Source organism: Pezoporus flaviventris, unplaced genomic scaffold (assembly GCF_033815535.1).
Source record: "Pezoporus flaviventris isolate CSIRO_AGI_PZ_B2104156 unplaced genomic scaffold, CSIRO_AGI_Pfla_v1 ptg000085l, whole genome shotgun sequence".
Taxonomy (NCBI): domain Eukaryota; kingdom Metazoa; phylum Chordata; class Aves; order Psittaciformes; family Psittacidae; genus Pezoporus; species Pezoporus flaviventris.
The window spans coordinates 16,520-38,387 of record NW_026892633.1 but is presented as its reverse complement, the minus strand read 5'-3'; the positions used below and the strand labels follow the sequence as shown (position 1 = coordinate 38,387).

Sequence of the window (21,868 nt, the reverse complement as noted above, 5' to 3'; positions counted from 1 at the left end):
CCCACCTGGAGTACTGCCTCCAGCTCTGGCACATCCAGTTCTCTTAGAGCAGGTCCAGAGAAGGTCCATGACAACGATCGGAGGGCCGGAGCACGTCTCCTATGAAGAAAGGCTGTGAGAGTTGGGGTTGTTCAGCCTGGAGAAGAGAAGGCTCTGAGGAGACCTTATTGCAGCCTTTCAATATACAAAGGGGGCAGAGAGAAACTTTTTACCAGGGCCTGTAGTGACAGGACAAGGGGCAACGGTTTTAAACTGAAAGAGGGTAGATTCAGATTTAGATTTAGGGCTCCAGAGCATACCTGAAACGCTTGTACACCAGCACATACAGTCTGAGAAACAAACAGGAAGAACTGGAAGCTCTGGTTAGTTCCCAGAACTATTATATCATTGCTGTTAGTGAGACTTGGTGGAATGAGTTCCACAATTGGAGTGCTGGCACTATACTTAAGGGAAAGGTTTGATTGTACAGCCCTTACAGTTAGCGGTGATGTGGTGGAGAGCCTCTGGGTGAGGATTACAGGGATGGAAAACGAAGGCGATGTTGTAGTGGGTGTCTACTACCAAGCACCCAGCCAGAATGCAAGCACCGATGAGTTAGTCTATCGGCAATTAGGAGAAATCTCTGAATCGGTAGCCCTTGCCCTTATGAGAGACTCCAACTTCCCAGACATCAACTGGGAATATCATACTGCTGTGACGAGCAGGTCCTGGAAATTCTTGAGGCTTGTGGGAGATAACGTCACAGGTACTCAGTGAGCCAACTAGGAAAGATGCCCTCCTAGACTTGTCATTTGTGAATAGAGAAGGACTGGCGGGAGATGTGATGGTAGGTAGCTGTCTTGGCCACAGTGATCATGAAATGGTTGAGTTGAAAATTTTCAGTGTAATAAGAAAAAAGGACAGCAGGGTTGCAATGCTGGACTTCAGGAGAGAAAACTTTAATCTATTCAGAGAGCTACTGATGAAGAAAAAGCAGAGGCATTCAATGCTTTTTTTGCATCAGTCTTTAATAATACGGATAGGCCTTGGGCTGCCCGGTCCCCTGAGTTGGAGGATCATGAGTGCAGGAACAGCGACTTTCCATTTAGGGACACTGAAATTGCAAGGGACCAGCTGTATCAGTTGAACGTTCACAAATCCATGGGGCCTGATGGGATTAATCCCAGAGTAATTACACCTTTAACCTTTTCTCCTCTGAGAACCAATCCATGGGGGAGATAGCTTCTTTCATCTTCCTTTTCTCTAAGCTAATTAGAATAGCTCTTGAGAACTCTGAATATCCTCAGGAAGGTCCTATTGCAATGTCTTCTGAATGCTTGAGGTCTTGTTTATGGTTAATCAACTATTTAAGAATACCACCAAGAGATCTTCCTGAGGACGGATAGTTATGAGTGGCAGGATGTCTGGGATAGTACAGGCACCTAGTCCAGTAGGCACCTCCAATGTTTTGGAACTTCACCCCGAACAAGTGCAGAATCCAGAGGGAGCTAAGAGAGAGCAGGAGGAAGATGTGAAGAAGGCAGACTACACTGAAGCAGGGCCACCACAAGAACAGGAGGAAAAGAGGAAGAACTCATAAACGAGATGCTAACCACTCAATCCCTGCTCCTGAGTGAGCTGCAGGATATGCTAAAAGATTTCAGCTGTTGTCCAGGAAAATATATTGTCACATGGCTGCTCCAATGTTGGGATAATGGCGCCAGTACCCTGTGATTACAGGGTAAGGAAGCAAAAAAAGACGGGATCCCTTTCTAGGGAAGGGGGCATAGAGAAACTGACTGGAGAAGGGGCACAAGTCCTCAGCCTCTCAAGGTGACTCCTGTCAGGCATGAAGGAAAGGTATCCCTTCAACGAAGAATTTGTATGTAACCCGGGCAAATGGACCGCAGTGGAGAGACGTATCTGGTACCTGAGGGAATTAGCCATGCTACAGGTAATTTATGATGACCTGGACAACAAGCAGTTATCCAAAGATCCAGATGAAGTCATGTGCACGCAACCCATGTGGCAGAAATTTGTATGCCAACTCAATGGCAATAATGGCCTGGAAAGAGGGAGAGGGACAAAAGGTGGGTGATTTGACTGGCCAACTCCGGCAATACAAAGAAAGTCTCTGTTCTGCCCTCGTCTCAGCTGTGGAGAAACTGGCAACAAAAAGAAGATAGGTCATTCTCCCCACTTGTACAGACTGGTATCTCAACTATTAGGAGTAACCGTTCCTTTGCTCAAGAGAGATAATATAGTGGGTATACACCATGGGCCACCCTGTGATTTTACCTGCAAGACTACAGAGAGGACATCAGGAAGCGGGATAGAAAATCTACCTTGACCCTAGAGGGATGGGTATGTGAATTGCAAGGAAAACCAACAACAACTTTCTTCCAGGAAAGTTGTTGCTCCAGTCTCCAGTGGGCAGTTTCCCAGACAGAGTGGAAGGGGTGACCTTACACCTGATCCTATGGAAAGAAACTTCTACAAGAAGTAAATGGAGAATCCTATGACCAGGACTAGAGGATGTTACGGCTGGACCCTTCTTGACCATCTACCAAAGGAGTCTGGGGAAGTCCCTGCTCACTGGAAGCTAGGCAATGTTATTCCAATTTGCAAGAAGTGTGTGAGGGAAGACCCAGGAAACTACAGACCTTTTAGCTAGTCTAACCTCAGCTCCTGGAACAATTACGGAGAAGATCATACTGGGTGCTACTGAAGCATTTAAAGAACAATGCAATCATTAGGCACAGTCGACATGGGTTCACAAAGGGAAATTCCTGTCTAACTAATTTGATATCTTTCTATGATAAGGTCACCCACCTAGTAGATGAAGGAAAGGAGGTCTTTCTGGATTTTAGTGAGGCTTTTGATATTACCCCTCACAGCATCCTTATGGACAAGTTGTCCAACTGTGGGATGAGCAGTATAATCCTTGTAAATACTAAGATTTATATCCTTTCTGTGGACCAAACAATAATCACTTGATAAAGCTGCATGAATATTTTAAAACATAGAGCCTCAGCTATCTTTATAGCTAAAAAAGGTACTTTTGATACTGTAAATGACACCCCCAGAAAGGGCCACCTAGAACAGTTTACACAGGAACGTGTCCAGCTGGGTTCCGAATGTCTCCAGAGATGGAGACTCCACAACCCACCTGGGAAGCCCATTCCAGTGCTCTGCCACCCTCAACGTAAAGAAGTTCTTCCTCATGTTGAGGTGAAACTTCTTGTGTTTTAGTTCATGGCCACTGTTCCTTGTCCTGTCGCTGGACACCACTGGAAAGAGTCTGGCACCATCGTTCTGGCACTCGCCTTTGAGATATTTATATGTATTAATGAGATCCCTTCTCAGTCTCCTCTTGTCTAGACTAAATAGGCCCAGCTCCCGCAATCTCTCCTCATAAAGAGACACTCCAGACCCCTGATCATCCTTGTGGCCCTCCGCTGGACCCTCTCCAGTAGCTCCTTGTCTTTCCTGCCATGTCATGATAGAAGGCTATCACATTGGTCAAGAATGATTACCCCTTCATGAATCCATGCTGACTCCTCCTGATGACCTTCTTCTCTTCTACATGCTTGGTGATGACCTCCAGAATGACTTGATGAAATTCAACAAGGGCAAGTGTAGAGTCTTGCATCTGGGGAAGAACAACCCCATGTACCAGTACAGGTTGGGGGTTGACCTGCTGGACAGTAGTGAAGGGGAAAGGGACCTGGGGGTCCTGGTGGATAGGAGGATGACCAGGTGGTAAAGGGGCTCAAGATAGTTGGTCAGCATTCAAGGACCACTTCTTCCAAGATCAGGATCAGAGTATCCCAATGGGTAGGAAGTCAAGTGGGGGAGCCAGGAGACCAGCGTGGTTAAACAAGGAACTGCTGGGCAAACTCATGCGGAAAAAGAGAATCTATGGATTATGGAAGGAGGGGCTGGCCACTTGGGAGGAATATAGGACAGTTGTTAGAGGATGTAGGGAGGCAATTAGGCCAGCTAAGGCCTCCTTGGAACTTAATCTTGCAAGTCTGGTTAAGGACAATAGAAAGGGCTTCTTCAAATACGTAGCGGATAAAACTAACACAAGAGGCAATATAGGCCCACTGCTGAACGAGGTGGGTGCCCTGGAGACAGAGGATATAAAGAAGGCAGAGGTGCTGAATGCCTTCTTTGCCTCTGTCTTTACTCCTGCAGACTCTCCCTGGGGGACCCAGATTCCTATAGCCCCAGAAGGAGTCAGGATAAAGGAGGAGTTTGCTTTGGTGGATGAGGATTGGGTTAGGGATCAGTTAAGCAGTCTGGACATCTATAAATCGATGGGTCTGGATGGAATACACCCACGGGTGCTGAGGGAGCTGGCGGAGGTCATTGCTGGGCCACTCTCCATCACCTTTGGTAAGTCGTGGGAAACAGGAGAGGTGCCTGAGGATTGGAGGATGGCAAATGTCATGCCAGTCTATAAGAAGGGCAAGAAGGAGGACCCGGGCAATTATAGACCGGTCAGCCTTACCTCCATCCCTGGAAAGGTGATGGAACAACTTATTCTTGACACCATCTCTAGACATATCAAGGATGAGGGGGCCATTAAGAGCAGCCAACATGGTTTTACCAAGGGGAAGTCATGTTTGATCAACCTTATAGCCTTCTATGAGGAAGTAACTAGGTGGATGGATGATGGTAGAGCGGTAGATGTGGTTTTTCTTGATTTCAGTAAGGCATTTGATACTGTCTCCCACAGCATCCTCATAGATAAGCTAAGGAAGTGTGGGCTTGATGATCAGGTAGTGAGGTGGATCAAGAACTGGTTGAAAGGAAGAAGGCAGAGAGTTGTGGTTAATGGGGCAGAATCTAGCTGGAGGTCTGTGACTAGTGGAGTCCCTCAGGGGTCGGTGCTGGGACCAGTGCTGTTTAATATTTTCATCAACGACCTGGATGAGGGAACCGAGTGTACCCTCAGCAAGTTCACTGATGATACTAAACTGGGCAGAGTGGCTGACACACCAGAAGGCTGTGTTGCCATTCAGCGAGACCTGGACAGGCTGGAGAGTTGGGCAGGGAGAAACTTGATGAAATTCAACAAGGGCAAGTGTAGAGTCTTGCATCTGGGGAAGAACAACCCCATGTACCAGTACAGGTTGGGGGTTGACCTGCTGGACAGTAGTGAAGTGGAAAGGGACCTGAGGGTCTTGGTTGATAGGAGGATGGCCATGAGCCAGCAGTGTGCCCTTGTGGCCAAGAAGGCCAATGGCATCCTAGGGTGCATTAGAAAGGGTGTGGTTAGTAGGTCAAGAGAGGCTCTCCTCCCCCTCTACTCTGACTTGGTGAGGCCGCATCTGGATTACTGTGTCCAGTTCTGGGCCCCACAGTTCAAGAAGGACAGGGAATTGCTTGAAAGAGTCCAGCGCAGAGTCACAAAGATGATTAAGGGAGTGGAACATCTCCCTTATGAGGAGAGGCTGAGGGAGCTGGGTCTCTTTAGCTTGGAGAAGAGGAGACTGAGGGGTGACCTCATCAGTGTTTACAAATATGTAAAGGGTGAGTGTCAGGATGATGCAGCTAGGTTTTTTTTCAGTGATGTCCAGTGATAGGACAAGGGGCAATGGGTGTAAACTGGAGCATAGGAGGTTCCATGTGAACATCAGGAAAAATTTCTTTACTGTGAGAATGACAGAGCACTGGAACGGGTTGCCCAGGGGGGTTGTGGAGTCTCCTACGTTGGAGATATTCAAGGCCCGCCTGGACAAGTTCCTGTGTGATGTACTCTAGGTTACCCTGCTCTTGCAGGGGGTTTGGACTAGATGATCTTTTGAGGTCCCTTCCAACCCCTGGGATTCTGTGATTCTGTGAGAGTGGCAGGGCAACAACATCTGCCAGCTCCCTCAGCACCTGTGGGTGTATCCCATCACGGCCCATGGATTTGTGGGTGTTATGTCCTGTCTAGCCTATCCTAGCCCAGCCCTCTACAACCAGGGAGAAGTCTTCCTTTCTCCGGCCTTCTCTTACCTCTGAGGTTTGGACTCCTGAGAGCCATCCTCATCAGTAAAGACTGAGGCAAAGAAGGCATTCAAGCTCCTCCTTCTCTGTGCCTTCCCTTACCAGGACACTCATCTGATTCAGCAGCGGCTCCACATTTTCCCTAATCTTCCTTTTGGTGCCGATATACTTGTGGAAGCCTTTCTTGTTCTCCTTGATGTCCTTTGCCAGACTCAGTGCCAGGTGGGCCTTGGCCTTCCTTGTCACGTCCTTACACACCCTGACGATAGTCCTATAGTCATCCCACTTGGCCTGTCCCTTTTTCCACATCCTTTAAATTTCTTTCTTAAGATTTTCTAGGAGCTCCCTGCTCATCCATGCAGGTCTCCTGCCCCCTTTGCCTGATTTCTTCATCGTGGGGATACACTGGTCTTGGGCTTGGAGGAAGTGGTGCTTAAATTGCTCTCTTGGACTCCTTTCTCTTCTAGAGCCCTATCCAAAGTGATTCCTCTAAGTAGGTGGTTGAAGAGGCTGAAGTCAGCTCTCCGGAAGTTTAGGGCTCTAGTCCTGCTTACTGTTGTGCTTCCCCCACGCAGGATCCTGACTTCCACCCTCAATGTAAAAAAGTTCTTCCTCATGTTGAGGTGTAACTTCTTGTGTTTTAGTTTAACATCAGCATTGTTCTCAGGCTAAAGTCAAAACCACAGCACTGCACCAGCTACTAAGGAGAAAAATGACTGCTAAAGCTGAACTCAGGTCAAAGAAATAAACAGTGAGGAAAAACTTTCAGAAAAAAACAAACTCTAAGTAAAATTTGGTCAGTTGAAATTTTTGTGAAAGCTTTTTAGTGCCCGCAGAATGAATGACAAAGTACTGCGTAGGAAAAAGCCAAATGTCTTTGTTTAAAAAGCAGTTAAACACTATACTTGAGTTGGGAGTAAAGTTCATTATTATCTAATGACTCTAGCAAAAAAAACAGAGCCACTGTGTTTTAGTGGCAATAGAGCCTTTCCCCTGAGAATGGCCTTTCTACCTCTTCACAAGTGACAAGATAGACAGTAACAAACTTGCCAGGGAGTTCCTAATCCAGGCAGAAAAGTTACGTTCAACATATTTTTTCACATTGTATTTCAGAAATTGCAAGTACTGGAAAGACTGCAAAATCCTGTTGTTTGTGAGATTTGTGTAGGAGAGAGATTTCAGACGAGAACCCAAGCTTTTTGAATGCTTATACAAAGATAAACGTTCTCCTTGTAACTTTTTTGGCTACATCATTTCACGTGTGTTTAGTAGCACTTTATAAACTATCAGAATGAACTTAGGCCTTTTTTTTTCTCACCGGATTGTTCTTAAGATTCTCTGGAAGAGGTTTCTGGCAATTTTGGTGACAGTCAGATCAACTTGAAGAATGTTTGGAGCATGTAGGTGCTTAGGCTTTTGGTAACGGCTGGGTATGTTAACCACTATTTACAGGACAGGACAGAGGACAACAATTTTTTTTCGTTTAATGTATCATTTTCAGAGCTCATTAGAAATTTGTGATCACTCTATATACATCACTGTCCACTAATAGTACAGTGTTTAGATAGAAAGAGGGAATATTATTTCTTTAGAAAAATATGCTATTTTCTTCAAAAGACTAAATATTGTTGACACATTATTTACAGTATTCCTTATTCTTTGACTTTTTCTTATTCTGCGGGTAAAAAATTAAAATGAGTGAATGCTCAGTTAGTGCATATAAAAACGTTTATGTAGAAGGGTAAGTGGGTTAGATGGTTGACAGTGCAAAAGAGAGTTTGTTCTCTGACTGGAAACCTCATTAAAAAGAAAAAAAGGAAAAAAAAAAAGGAAAAAAAAGCCTGTTCCACAGAGCTAATACAGAAGTTTTAGAAATCCAAATCAATTTTCAGATGATCATCTGCATTAGGGGGCAGTTACATAAACTAGGCATCACTACAAATTTGAAGAAAAGGATGCTGTGAAAAATAAAACACACTTATTAGATATTTGATTAAGCATTTCCATTACATTTATAGCAAAGTATTGCAAAAATGTAGTATCTCTATGATCTTTTTTTCTTGACAGACATGGTATAGGTTAAAAAAAAACAAACCCACACTTTAAGATAATATGATTTCTCTTTTCTAGTTTTTTCTTCCTTCGTTACTGTAGCAGCATTCTATCTCCACCACCGGGATTTTGCAGCACAGAGAGCAGTCCTACCTTCTGTTAGTTAAACGCATTCTTATATATTGCTTATTGAACACTGCACATTGCATTTTGTTCTTCAGAACTAAAATAAACAGCATGTTGGCAATGGTTCAGGGTACTTTGAGCTTACTTGAGGAAACTGTGGTATTGCGATAACTGCCATTCCCTGCAGCGTTTTGCTCTTTAAAAGCAGAAGCATTTACATTGAAGGTGGAAAATTCATGATGGCAGTTTTCAGGAGATTACTGATGTACCTGTAGGAATGCCAAAATGAATTTTCACTGCTGATCATAAGTTTCTTGAAAAGGTCATAGGTGGTCAGATCTGTTTGTTAAATCAGAAACTAAATAGTTGCTACGTAATATAGAATTCCAAGAACAATTCGGGTTGGAAGGGACCTCAGGAGGTCTCGAGTCCAACCTCCTGCTCAAAGCATGGTCGATGCTGAATTCAGACAGTTTGATCAGGGCTTTTCCCAGTCGGGTCTTGGAAACATCTAAGGACAGAAACTACACAAACCTCTCTGGGCAACCAGTTGCACTGCTTGACTGCCCTCCTGGGCTGCTTGTGCTCTGCTTTGTTGTCCATCTAGCAGATATTGGGGCTGTTCAAGTCTTCCATGAGAATCAGAGCCTGTGAACATGAGGTTTATTCCAGTTGCCTGAAGAAGACCTGCATTGGGTTTACACGGCAAGGTTTTGGTATAGGTGGGGGGTGCAGGGCTGGCTTCTATGAGAAGATACCAGAAGCTGCCCTCATGCTGGAAAGAGCCGGTTTCAGCTGGCTCCAAGATGGACCTGCCGCTGGCCAAAGTCTGAGTCAATCGGAGACATTGGTAGCGCCTCTGTGATAACATACTTAGGAAAGGATAACAACTGCTGCAAAAAAGCAGCGCTGAGAGAAGTGTGAGAATATTTGAGAGCGATACCTATGCAGACATCAAGGTCATGGAAGGAGAAGGGGGAGGATGTGCTCCAGGTGCCCGAGCAGAGATGGCGCAGCCCATGGCGAAGCACATTGTCGCCCTGCAGCCCATGGAGGACCTCTTGCGAGAGCAGGTGGGTGTGCCCTGAAGGAAGCTGCAGCCCATGGAGAGACCATGGTAGAGTAGGCTCCTGGCAGGAACCGTGAACCGTGGCCCTGTGGAGAGGAGCCCACGCTGGAGCAGGTTTTCTGACAGGACCTATGACCCAGTGGGGAGACCCACACTGGAGCAGTCTGTTCTGAAGGACTGCACCCTGTGGAAAGGACCTATGCTGGAGCAGTTTGTGAAGAAGTACAGCCTGTGGGAAGGACCCACGTTGGAGAAGTCTGTGGAGGACTCTCGCATGGATGAGGCCTCATACTAGAGCAGGGGAAGAGCCTGAGGAGGAAGGAGAGGCAAAGACAACATGTGATGAACTGACTGCAACCCCCATTCCTCGTCCCCTTGCACCACTCAGAGGGAGGAGGTAGAAGAGTTGGGAGTGAACTTGAGCCTGGGAAGAAGGGAAGCGGGGGGGGGGGGGGTCGGAGGGGGAGGGGAGAGTGTTTCCAAATTTGTTTCTATTCCTCATTATCCTGTATTTGGCAATACATTAAATTATTTTCCCCAAGCCGAGTCTGTTTTCCCTGCGACAGTAACTGTTGAATGTTCTCCCTTATCTCAACCCGCAAGCTTTTAATCACGTTTTTCTCCCCTGTTCTGTTGAGAAAGGGGAGTGATAGAGTAGTTTGTCGGGCACCTGGCAGCCAGCCAAGGTCAACCCACTTCAAGACTTCATCTACTTCTTCCTGATCAGCCAGTCTCTATCAGATACTCACACCATCCCCCACGTTGGTATGTCATCTAACCCGGACCCTTAAGCTCTCAACTGGCTTATCATCTATCCCTAGGCAAAGCTCCATGCATTCCAGGTCCTCTTTCATATAGAGCATCTTCTTGTCTTGTTTTCCCTAAAGATTCCGTATCCATCCATTGCAGCACTCCAATTGTATGAGACATCCCACAATATCTCTCCGATCCCCGAGATCGTAGCCCTGCAAATGCTCACAGATGTCTAATTCCTCTTGTTTTTCCCCGAGTTGTGGGTATAGGTGTGCAGACACTTCAAAGAAGCACCCAATCGTGCCAATTTCTCCAAAAGGGCATGAAAGCTTTACTATAATGCTGATCTCCTGACACTTCCTATGCATATGCTTGAAGTTTTGTTGATTACAAGGACCCTCCTGCTTATGCCACATCCTTCGCTTGCCCATTTGGTCTATGGCTTTCTCACTTGACTGTTGTTCATCACTTCCCCATCATTCCTAGCATAAAGCTCTCCTTACCAGGTTATCCAGCCTGTTGGCAAAGCTGTTTGTGCCCCAGTAGGTCATGTGGATCCTGTCTCTCCCTAGCAGTCCTCCATCCTCAAAGAAGATCCCATGGGCATAGTGGCAGAACATCTAGACGGAGGCCAGTAAATAGCAGTGTACCCCAGGGGTCAATACTGGATCCAATACTGTTCAATGTCTTCATTAGTGATCTGGATGATGGGGCAGAGTGTATCCTCAGCAAGTTGGCTGATGACACAAAACTGTGAAGAGTGGCTGATACATCACAGGGTTGCGCTGCCATCCAGAGGGACCTTGACAAGATGGAGAAACGGGCTGACAGGATCCTCATGTACGTCAACAAGGAGGAGTGCCAAGCCATGCCCCTGGGGACAAACAATCCCATGCACCGGTACATGCCCGGGGGGGGGGGGGACGGGGGGGGAGGGACGACGTGAGCCAGCTGGAAAACAGCTTTGCAGAAAAGAACCTGAGGGTCCTGGTAGACACCAATTTAACATGAGCCAGCAGTGTGCCTGTGCCACAGAGGGCTAATGCTATTCTGGGCTGCATTAGGCAAAGCATTGCCAGTAGATCCAGGTAGGTAAACCCTTCCCCTTTATTCAGCGCCAGTTGTGTACTGTGTACCTAGAGTCCTGTGTCCAGTTCTGGGTTCCCTAGAGGCACGGATACACTGTAGAGTCCAATGAGGGGCCATGATTGGCACTGCTTGACTGTCCTCAAGGTGAAAATAATTTATCAAGTTAGGACCTCTCTTTTTCAAGTTCATAACCAGCATCTATTACCTTCCTGCCATGCATCATTGTGAAGACTCTGACTCTGTCTTCTTGAAACCTTGTAGATATTGAGAGGCTTCTATTAGTTCTCCCCTAAACTTTCTCTTTTCCAGGCTGAACACACCTAGTTCCCTCAGCCTCTCCTCATAAGGTATTTGCTCCAGCCCCCGACCATGTCCGTGGTCCTCTACTGAACTTGCTCCAGTTTATCAACAAACATCCTTCTTGTATTGAGAGGGATCCAAACCTGGACTGGATACATCTCTTCGCCAATAAATACAGTAGATCTCAATGCAGAATATTTAAATGCTGAGGATGCAAAAGGTTTCAAGAGAGATACCTTGCCATCTTTTTCATTTTATTTTTATTCTTTAACATTTAGGTGCCTTGACTCAAGCCATTCGCAATTTTGCAAAAAGCCTTGAAGGTTGGCTTTCCAGTGCCATGAGCAATATTCCACAGAGAATGATACAAACCAAGGTAAACAAAGTTTACTTCAGTTTACTGCAGTCTTCACTTTATGTAATTGTACACTAGATGTCATTTAAGATCTAAAAGTAGCAGCATTTTAACTTTTATGCTAAATGTCATATTTAGGTTGAACTTCGAACATGAATCATGGGATTAGAAATAACTTTGTTTGCAAAAAAAAAAAAAACAAACCAAGAAAAAACCAGGAAAAACTGTATTTGTTCCAGTATACGTGAATTGCAGTGTCTGAGGGATCATAAACTAATAGAATAATTTTAATATTAAAATAGATTAAATAGAAGACCTGCTGATAATACAACGTGTTAGGATGAATGGATTTCTTCATAGGTTGCTGCTGTAAGTGCCTTTGCCCAGACTTTGAGAAGATACACATCTCTTAATCACCTGGCTCAGGCAGCTCGGGCTGTGCTTCAAAACACTTCTCAGATCAACCAGATGCTCAGTGATCTCAACCGTGTTGATTTTGCCAACGTACAGGTACCTGTGGCTTTAAAAAACAGACTTTTAAAAAAATATTCCCCTCAGAAACTTTGATTTTTGTTGTTAGTTTTTATTATTCCATCAAGAAAGTGGGAACTTTTTGCTGATTTTTATATGTGCAGTGATTCAGTTGAAACTTTTGAGCTTGCACTTTGGCTGTAAGGAAAATAAAACCTCTGAACCATTATCTATTTCCATTTTCTCTGAAGGCTTATCTTTCACATCATTCATTCTTCCATTTTTTATTTAATGAAGATGAAAGCAAAGAGTACATGTGTTCTTAGAATGAACAGCATGAATAATGCCTGAAGAAGAAATCTTCGATAATAGCATAGCTTCTGATCTTCCCTAAAAAAAATATTGATCATACAGTACTGTTTCTAGTATAGATTGTTTCATTACATTTATTTTTATTTCAAAGATAATATCATTGGTATACTTTCCTTAATTGTTTGTGTTTACATTTCCAGCCTTTCCTAAGTAAGTGGTCAGAAGTAGTTTCCAGTTATCTGTAAAACATCAGTTTTAGTATTTTTTCATTAGGTTTAGAAAAAAGATTTGCCCTTTACCTCTTTCTTCTCCTTAGAAGAAACAGCATTTTTTTTTCTCCTGTTGCTCAGCTAACTGACATTGCCCAGATTACTGGCAGTCATACATTTGTCTTCTTTCATGAACAAACTTTTTAGCACATTTTATCTTAACAGAAGTTCAGGAGTTCACTAGCAACAGTTAAGCTCTTTTTGCTTATTGAGAAAGACCTTTGAATAAATAAAATTTAACACAGATATAGTTATATAGCATAATGGTGTGCATATTTACCTAAGATTAGTATGTGACAAATATATGGTATATTAAATGCTGTTCTGTGGTAAGATGCAGGGTCTATAAAAGTTGAGATGTTAACTTGGCATGTGACAGCTGAAGTTTAAGAATATGGCCTATATTAAACCAATATTGGTTTTCTCTAAGTTCCATTTAACAGACGTGTCCTATTGGTCTTATTTAAACTTTAAAATTTAATATAATTACATTTGATGTTAATAGTGTGAATTGTTGATTATTGTACATGGACTGTGTTTGTCCAGTTATGTGCTATTTATATTACTCATTGAGCAATGTGCAATATATTGCAGTCTATGGATAAACAAAACAATAATTTTTTGCATAGAAAACAAAGCTCTTTTTAATCAAGGCAATTAAAAAATATCACAGAAATTGTACTTGGTCTTAACTCTTTCAAATAAATAGGAACCATGGTACTTTGGCTTCTTGGTTACTCTATTTCTTATTCTCTCAACTTGCATTTGACTGCCCTTTCCATTCCTTGTTCCTGTAGTCCCAAGCATGACAATTCCTGAAAATTTTACTAGAAAAATTATGAGAGAATTTGAAAATTCTGTCATGAAAATTAATATGGAACATTGCAATGTATTTGTGTTTTTTCCCATTGTATTTTTGTGCGCATGTACTTTATTTGATGCCCATTTTTATACTTTGGGTTCCTTACTTTCATTTTCTTCCAACAAAATTGAAAGGGACATGAAAATAAAAATACTCATTAGTTTGCCTAATAAGTGTATTTCATCCTTTTCATTTAAATGTTCAGTCTTTAAGAATAATTTACATTTTGTGGTTTGCTTTCATGTTTGCCATGTGTTGCAACAGGAGCAGGCTTCCTGGGTGTGTCAGTGTGATGACAATATGGTTCAAAGACTAGAAACAGATTTCAAGGTGACTCTTCAGCAGCAGAGCACTCTGGAGCAGTGGGCTGCCTGGCTTGATAATGTAATGATGCAAGCATTGAAACCGTATGAAGGAAGACCCAGCTTTCCTAAAGCAGCACGGCAATTTCTTTTAAAATGGTCTTTCTACAGGTAGTTCTTAATAGTCTTCTAAATTATTTTAGCTATTTTATTAGTTGCTGAACTGTATGCTTCAATAATGTTGACAAAATTAATATCAGACAATAGTTCCCAAGAAATTAAGAGCCTCCCTTTCCCCCGAAAGATTAGTGTTGTCAGTGTTAAACACAGGGCTATGCGCAACTCAGCAGAGGATGAAACGATCCTTGTATATTTGATTTGATTCCTGATTTGGAAACATGCAATGAAACATTTCATATTGAAAAGCTATACAGTTGTAAAGCCAATGCTCTTAATACTATTTATTAAAATAGCATGGCTTCTATTTGCATTACGTAGGGAAAAAATATGTTTAATGTGTAAAAAGAACATAAAGACAAAAAGTCCATGTCATCTGCTACTGTATCAGTTATCATAGTAAAGCTAGTGTTTTCTTTCCAAAATAGTACATAGTAGCACCTACTTTCTGAGGGTTTCATACTGTCCTGGTTTCAGCTGGGATAGAGTTTTCATCCACTATTTGCATTTTTCTATTAGAAGGTGTACACAAACTTATTTAAATTTATAAGTTTAAAAAACATATCAATTAAAAACCTTGAACTAGGAATGTGAGCATAACAGACACAATATTTTGAAAGAGTGCTTTGTTTAAAATTAAATAATATTAATACAATTTTATTATTTAAAATTTTAGCAAAGAACTTCCTTCCACTAAGGTCAGTTTTTACATGCGCTCACATATTGGTAATCGTGAATATGTCAAAACAAAACCTTTCCTGTCTTTTTTGAAAATTTAGCTTCTAGTTGTATAATGTGGTCTCCAACCATGCTTTCAGAAAATAATTGTTTTCCCGGGACATTTCTTTCTGAAGACACCATAAATCCGCTGTTTGTGGATAGCATTACTTTAAAAAATATTATTCTTGAAGTGCATATTCCATATGAATAAATTAATAAAGAACTGTGATTTTTTTCCCCCCCCCCCATGTTTAAATAGCTCAATGGTGATTCGAGATTTAACCTTACGCAGTGCTGCTAGCTTTGGCTCTTTTCATCTGATCCGCTTGCTTTATGATGAGTACATGTTTTACTTAGTAGAGCACCGTGTTGCTCAGGCAACAGGAGAGACACCAATCGCAGTTATGGGAGAGGTAAGATAATATGTAAGACAATGGATTGGTGAATTTGGTGATCAGTTTGGATATGCATCTACATTTTTAACATTTACGTGGAGTTATGGGATATTTTGTAATGTAACTGTTGCAGATTGAGTTGCAAAGACATTGGCATCTTCAAATCTGAGTTATATACCTTAATCCATGTTTCCTTGGCTGATTGTTTTTCAGTGTACTAAAACCACAATTACTTCTTACAAAAAAAACAAAAACAAAAAAAACACACAACAAAAACCAACCAACCAAACAAAAAAACTCTAGATCAACCTACTAGGTAGAAACCTTCTTTGAGTTCTGGGAAACTAAATATTTCATATGAAATCAAAAAAGGAATAGAATCATACAAAACTTGCTTTTGCTTCAGTGGCACTGTTTACATGTATTGCTTGTACGTGGCAAGGCTGGGGGGTGGAGAGGGGAGGTGGGGACAGGGCAGGGGCTGCAGGGGTGGACTCTGTGAGAAGAAGTATGGGACTGCCCTGTGCCAGACACAGCCAGTTCTTGCCAGCTTGGCAATGGACCCACCACAGGCCAAAGCTGATCCAATCAGCAAACTTTCGGGCACCTCTGTGAAAACATTTGAGAAAGGGCAGTAAACACCAGACAGGCACAGGAGGAGGGAACAAAAAGAGAGTAAGAAACAGCAGAGGGAGCATCAAGGTCAGAGCAGTAGGAGATGATCCATGGTGGAGCAGATATTCCCTGCAGCCTGTGGAGAACCTCCAGAACAGAGGGATATTCCCAAAGGAACTGCAGCCTGTAGAGAACCAGAGGAAAAGTGAGAAGGAAGGAGTGACAGAGAAAAAATGCTATGTACTGACCACAAGGCCTCGCTGAAGGGATTGAGTGTAACTTGCAACAGTAACACAGGGGGAAGAGAGGTGCTTGGAGTGAAGTTGAGCCTGGGAAAGGGGGAAGAAAGATGTTTTCCTGAAGTGTTTAAATGTTTTGTTCTTTTTTGCTTCCCACTACTCAAATCAGCAATTAAATATTTATTTTAATTGGCAATAAATTAAATTCCCCCTGTTTTCTTGCCTGTGACAGCAATTGGTAAGTGATCTCCCTGTCTTTATCTTCATCCATGAGCTTTCTCACTCTAGTTCTTCCTATTTGCTCCACCATCCCTTTGGACAGGGGGTGGGGAAGTAAGCGAATGGCTAGATGAGTGCTTGGTGTTAATCAGGGCCAACAGACAACGACATGCATGAAATGAAAGTAGCACAGAAGTACTTGCAGGATTGGCCATTGCATATTTTCATGCTTATATTTCAATAAACAGATCAAAAGTCTCAATTCAGAACCTCTGTGTCTTATATGAGCCCATTGTATTTGCAAACTGAAGTTTATGTCAGACCTCTTTTTTACAGTAGCCCACCTAACTGGTAATTTCGTGTGAGTTGCTTAAGAATTCACATTATCTTAGGAGTTATCTTCAAGGATCAGTGCTTTTAAAGTGGTAGAAAATGGATAGATGTGAACATACGATTCTATGTGCTTTTTCATAGAGATGGGGAGTCTTGACTTAATTTGTAGTTAGATATGGCATGCTTTAGAAAAAATAAATGACTGTTTCTGATTAGGTATTTGATTAAACACTGCCATTACATTTATAGCAAAGTATTGCAAAAGTGTAGTATCTCTATGATTTTTTTTTCTTGACAGATATGGTATAGGTTAAATGTAATGGTTTTGGTGCACTGTGGGACTTCCTATAATGTTTTGGCAAATTTAAGATGGATATGATCTTAGAGCAATCTAAAGCTTTGAGAGGTGAGAGGATAACAGGGAAGATGACATAAATATTCATTAAATCCATGGCTTCTTGTGTTTCTCTGCATTTACTGACTGTGGATGAAATATAATAGGAAAGACTAAGGCTAGTTTGACAAACACTTGAAGCCAGTATAAACTGGCTTTGCAGCTGAGAAAAGCACTCTGTCTCCTCCTCTCCTGTCCCCTTAGCTTTGGACATTGATGCTGGCACAAGTACTCAGGCAGTCCTGTGGTTAACTGGATCAGAGAATTCATCCTGTGCAAAATAACCCCATTAAAATGGTGGGGTTTTCCTTGGGTCAGTTCTGTCATGTGGTTCTTTGCATGGCCATGTGAACACTTAAGGCAAAAGGATGGGTATGGGGAGGCGAGAAGGGAGTATGTGTGAGGGAACCTGGAAGGATAGGGCTACTTATGCTGGTTTAGTGTTCACTGAGGTTTTATCTTTCCATATTTATGAAAAGGACTGAATCAAGTATGGTTAGAAATATATTTATCTAAATATTGTACTCCTTTTGTATGAGATTCACCCATCAAATTATGCTCTGCTGCTTCTCATTGAAGAGAAGAGTAGATGACTCACACAAGGAAAGGGAGAAAGGAAGGTTGCATTTACTTGCGAGCATTTTTTCACTTTATTTGTATAAATAAACTAGAATGCACTGTAATAACCATAAACCCTATTTTCAGTGGTGCCACTTATTTACTTTGCATATAGTTTTGCTACACTATAACTGCCTTTAGTGAGACACCTTCTCAGAGGAACTTTTAAAGGAGCTTTCCATTAAAATATCGCAGTTTAAAAATGGACACTAGTCATATTTTCCAGCATTCTACATAAGAAATATCTCACTCAAAGCAACAAAGGCCTTGACATAAGTCACCCAAAAAAGCAAAATCATATGCTCAGGTTTATATTCCATGGTTTTAATTGCTGAGCATTTTTATTTTAATGTTAATTTCCTTAATATGAACATGAATATGATGGGATGGAAAATGAACTGGTATACTATGGTTGTGACTGCAGTCACATGCATGTACTTTCATACTAGCCACAAAACATTGGAGCATAGTACTGGCTTCATCATAGATAATCTAAGGTCGTGTTTGTGTAGGACTGTGTCCACACTTTTTATTATTTATTTTGCAGTTTGGTGATTTAAATTCTATATCCCCTGGAAATATGGATAAAGGTAAGCAGTCAAATCTCTCAAATGTACAGTTTTATGTAGAACTAATGTGTCTCTTGGAGCAAAATAAGTTCTTATTTTTTGAAAACATAGGAAAGCAGAATCTAAATCTGTATCACGATTTATGTGCATATTACTATTATATGGGTACAATATGCTATACATGATATATAGCATACAATAATGACTAAATACTCTAGGTTCTTAATAGGAAACCTTTTTTAAAATGTTTATTGTTTGCACAAGAAATTTTCAAAATTTCACCCAGAATTTAGCTGTATATCCTGGTGAGAGAGTTGAAGGGGATGGACAGTTGGAAAAAGAAAGATATGATGAGAATATACATATATTGACATTTGTAGTGAATTAGGAGTTTGAGAAGAGAAGATGGCGAAATTGTGTCCAAGCACTCACCAAATAGCTTGCTAACTGTTACTGAAGGATATAGTAAGAAATGAGGTTTTGTCCTCTTTGTAGATTAAAGGCTTAGTTTGTTCTCCATTCTTACGCTGGTTGTATGATTTGGAGCAAGTCAACCTCTCTTCATTTCACTTTCATTTCATTTTCAGTAAAATGGGATAACATTAGAGAGGGTTCATTATCCTATTTATCTGTAGTATTTATTGACTTTTCCCAATAAAAAGTTGATCTTTCAGTTTGTATTTTATGAGGTTGCTACACTTCCTTGTGTTTTCACATTTCATTTTATTTGAAAAATGAAGACGTTCGTGTTTAGATTTTTCCTTTTGTGATATTTTTTCTTGCTTGTTTTGGTTTTGCTTTGTTGTTTGTTTGATTTTCTTTTTGGTGTTGTTGTTTGGGTTTGTTTTTTTTTTTGTGCAGATGATGGCAGTGAAGTTGAAAGTGAAATAGAAGAAGAGCTGGATGAAAATGGAGAGCCACAAGCCAAGAGGGAGAAAACAGAACTAAACCAGGCATTTCAGGTGGGCTCTATGCAGCAGCCAGTGCTTGAGAGTGGAGTAGAGCAGAGCCTCCTGAACCCACTTCATAATGAGCACACTGTTACAAATTCTCAGACTATCAGACAGTGCAGTGCTACTGGAAATGCATATACTGCAGTGTGATATTGACGTGCCCGCCCAATTACATTAGCACTGTTGATGCTGGACTTAAAGGGGGGAGGGGAATAGGTCTGCAAGTTGACTTATCAAATTTTAGCTGTGCTGAACATTACCTTTTATTGGAGTTCTGAAATGAAATGGGTGCATGCATTTTGCCGGATGTTTAAAACAAATTTCTAAGCAAAATAATTCTGCATTGGTTACTTGGTATTGAGTTTTCCTAGTTTTGAGTGTCAAGGAAGATTTTTGCAAAGCTTGTAATGTTAATGCTTTTGTCCTCCTAAAAATCAAATAACTTCTTTTTCATAATTTAAAAATATTTTAATGATGTTAACTATTTGTCATAATGATTTAATATACATAGGTTTTTAATTAGATGCACTTCTGTGAAATATTAAAATAAATACTTTGACTTATACTGGAGGCATACTCATTTGACAGCAGATGTATCGAGTTTGCTATAAAAGGTGCTTTTCATTGAACAGAACTAGAAGACACTATTTTGATTAAATTGTTAGCATCCAGGGGGTATTTTTATCATACTGTTGGAGGGTTGGGAAGATCTACTGTTTTCTTTCCCTAAGGAGGAAGTGTTTTCTCTGCATTTACAAATGCAGAATGAGTGATAGTACTGTAACAATGTGGTAATTTTTACATTGCAGGCATACCTAATTATTTGATCACCACATAAACAATCCAAACTTCCTTTAAAATCAACAGCTCCAGATTTTATTTGCATGCCAGTTCCCCTGTTTTTTGAGAGTACTGATCCTATATTTGAGACCGCTGCACAGATGCTATTGGTTGTTGAGTGGTACTGTAGTTGATAGAAACTGAACCAGAAAAGAAGTGAATTGATTATGCTGGACATGCAGGAAAAACTCGTTTTGGATGAATTTCTTCTATTCCAGGTCTTTTCCTACTACTAGTTCAATCTGCTGCTTTCATAAATGATAATTTATAGAATGTAAGGAATGTAGCAACCTGCATCATTTTCTTTTCAAAATATATTTCCTGATTATTAAAGTAAATTTAATTTTTTTACACAAAAATAATAAGGTAGTGTAGCTGGCACACCTCACTTGTACTGATTCCCAATTGCATTGAATTTGAATAGGTGGCTAGATGGACCATTGCCATTTAAGAATGTACATCAGGGATCATTGTACCTCGGCTATTACATGGTGCCTTAAATAGAACTGAAGCTAAGATTTAGTATTTTTTGTTATTCTTAATAACTCTTGAAGTTTATTCAACAAGGTGTGCCTGTAACTTTCAAATTTCCTAAGTATTAAGGGCAGGTTACATAGTCTTCAAAGAAATAAAAGGGGTTTTATTATTAAGTGATTTTAATATCCCTCTTAAAATTAATAATGAAATTTATTTTTTTTTTTTGTTTCTAGCTGAATTTCACTTTATTACAAATAAAATTTGCTTGGGAACTTGAAAAGCAAAACTAGCTTTAATACCAACTTCAAATGCTGTTAACAAAGTAAATGGACCCTAGTCATAAGCATGGCTATGTATTTTTAAACCCTTGTCAGCTTTTAATTTTAAGAAGTCTCACTAAAACGAGCAGGTACATAATGCAGCATATATTTTCAATTTCTGTATGTGGTAGGGTGTCAGCCTGACGCTATGTTTTAATGATTGCATCTTATAGTGGTAGTTCACACAGTCCATATTAATTGATATTAAACATCTCTGATTTTTTCAAGCTTTTTCATTATTTTTAAAGAAGACACATGGATTTGCTAAGCTAAAATAGTGAAAATAAATAATTAAAAGCAAAAAAGTGAAGGAGAGAATAAAAAAAATCGATTTTATAGAAAGGACTGTATAAAGAAATGTAGGAAGTTTCTTTTTTTTATGTAGTGCGACTGTGGACTGATTTATTATTTTTTTTTTTAAGTCATATATACCAAATGGGTGAACACCATGTGAAATGAAAAGTGCATTTTTAGCAAAGAAATTTGTTGCTACATCTTTCAGATGCTCCAAGAATGGCTACAGGTCAACTAAGGCATCCTAACATTTTTTGAGGTACAAAATTATTTGTAAATTACTTAGCAAAATTTGGAGGCCAACCCATCCTGCTCCATTCTATGTAGGCAACATTACTACTGATGTCAGCAGATGTTGTCTTGGCAAAAAGTGCAAATGAGGTTTATACTCATTTATATCTAAAGTCACCTGTGCAATGAATCCTCATAGATTTTGTTCTCCCAAATATCACTGCATCTTGCTTTTTTTTCCCTTAGAAATCAGCATCCATCACCAAAAATCCTAAAAATATCCCTATGATAAATATTTACTACCTTTTATTTTGCATTATAAGATTTTAACAAGTAAATTAAAATTAAATATTCAGCATTTTTCATTTTAAACATAGGGTGTTCTATGCTGTACTGATGGTCTGTATTGCCTGGTTTCAAATTTTGTGATGACAAACCTTAAATGCTTTCTTATCATTGCCAGTTTTTGGTAGAATGTTGGATTTGTTGTTGCTAAGAGGAAAGTATGGTTGTAACATGTAAATCTAGATTGCTA

At 40.8% G+C, this 21,868-nt stretch overlaps 1 protein-coding gene across 2 annotated transcripts in view; it reads left to right on the top strand.

Moving 5' to 3' along the window:
- Positions 1–21,180, top strand: part of LOC133280691 (transcription factor RFX3-like) — a 178,082-nt gene extending 156,902 nt beyond the window's left edge. For both annotated transcript variants that reach the window (XM_061475607.1, XM_061475606.1), the window contains 6 exons: positions 11,647–11,744; positions 12,084–12,233; positions 13,902–14,110; positions 15,096–15,249; positions 18,197–18,239; positions 19,080–21,180. In XM_061475607.1, the coding sequence (XP_061331591.1) occupies positions 11,647–11,744; positions 12,084–12,233; positions 13,902–14,110; positions 15,096–15,249; positions 18,197–18,239; positions 19,080–19,321 (896 nt within the window). In that variant the 3' untranslated portion in view covers positions 19,322–21,180. The remainder of the gene's footprint in view (positions 1–11,646; positions 11,745–12,083; positions 12,234–13,901; positions 14,111–15,095; positions 15,250–18,196; positions 18,240–19,079) is intronic.
- The last annotated feature ends 688 nt before the right edge of the window (positions 21,181–21,868 follow it).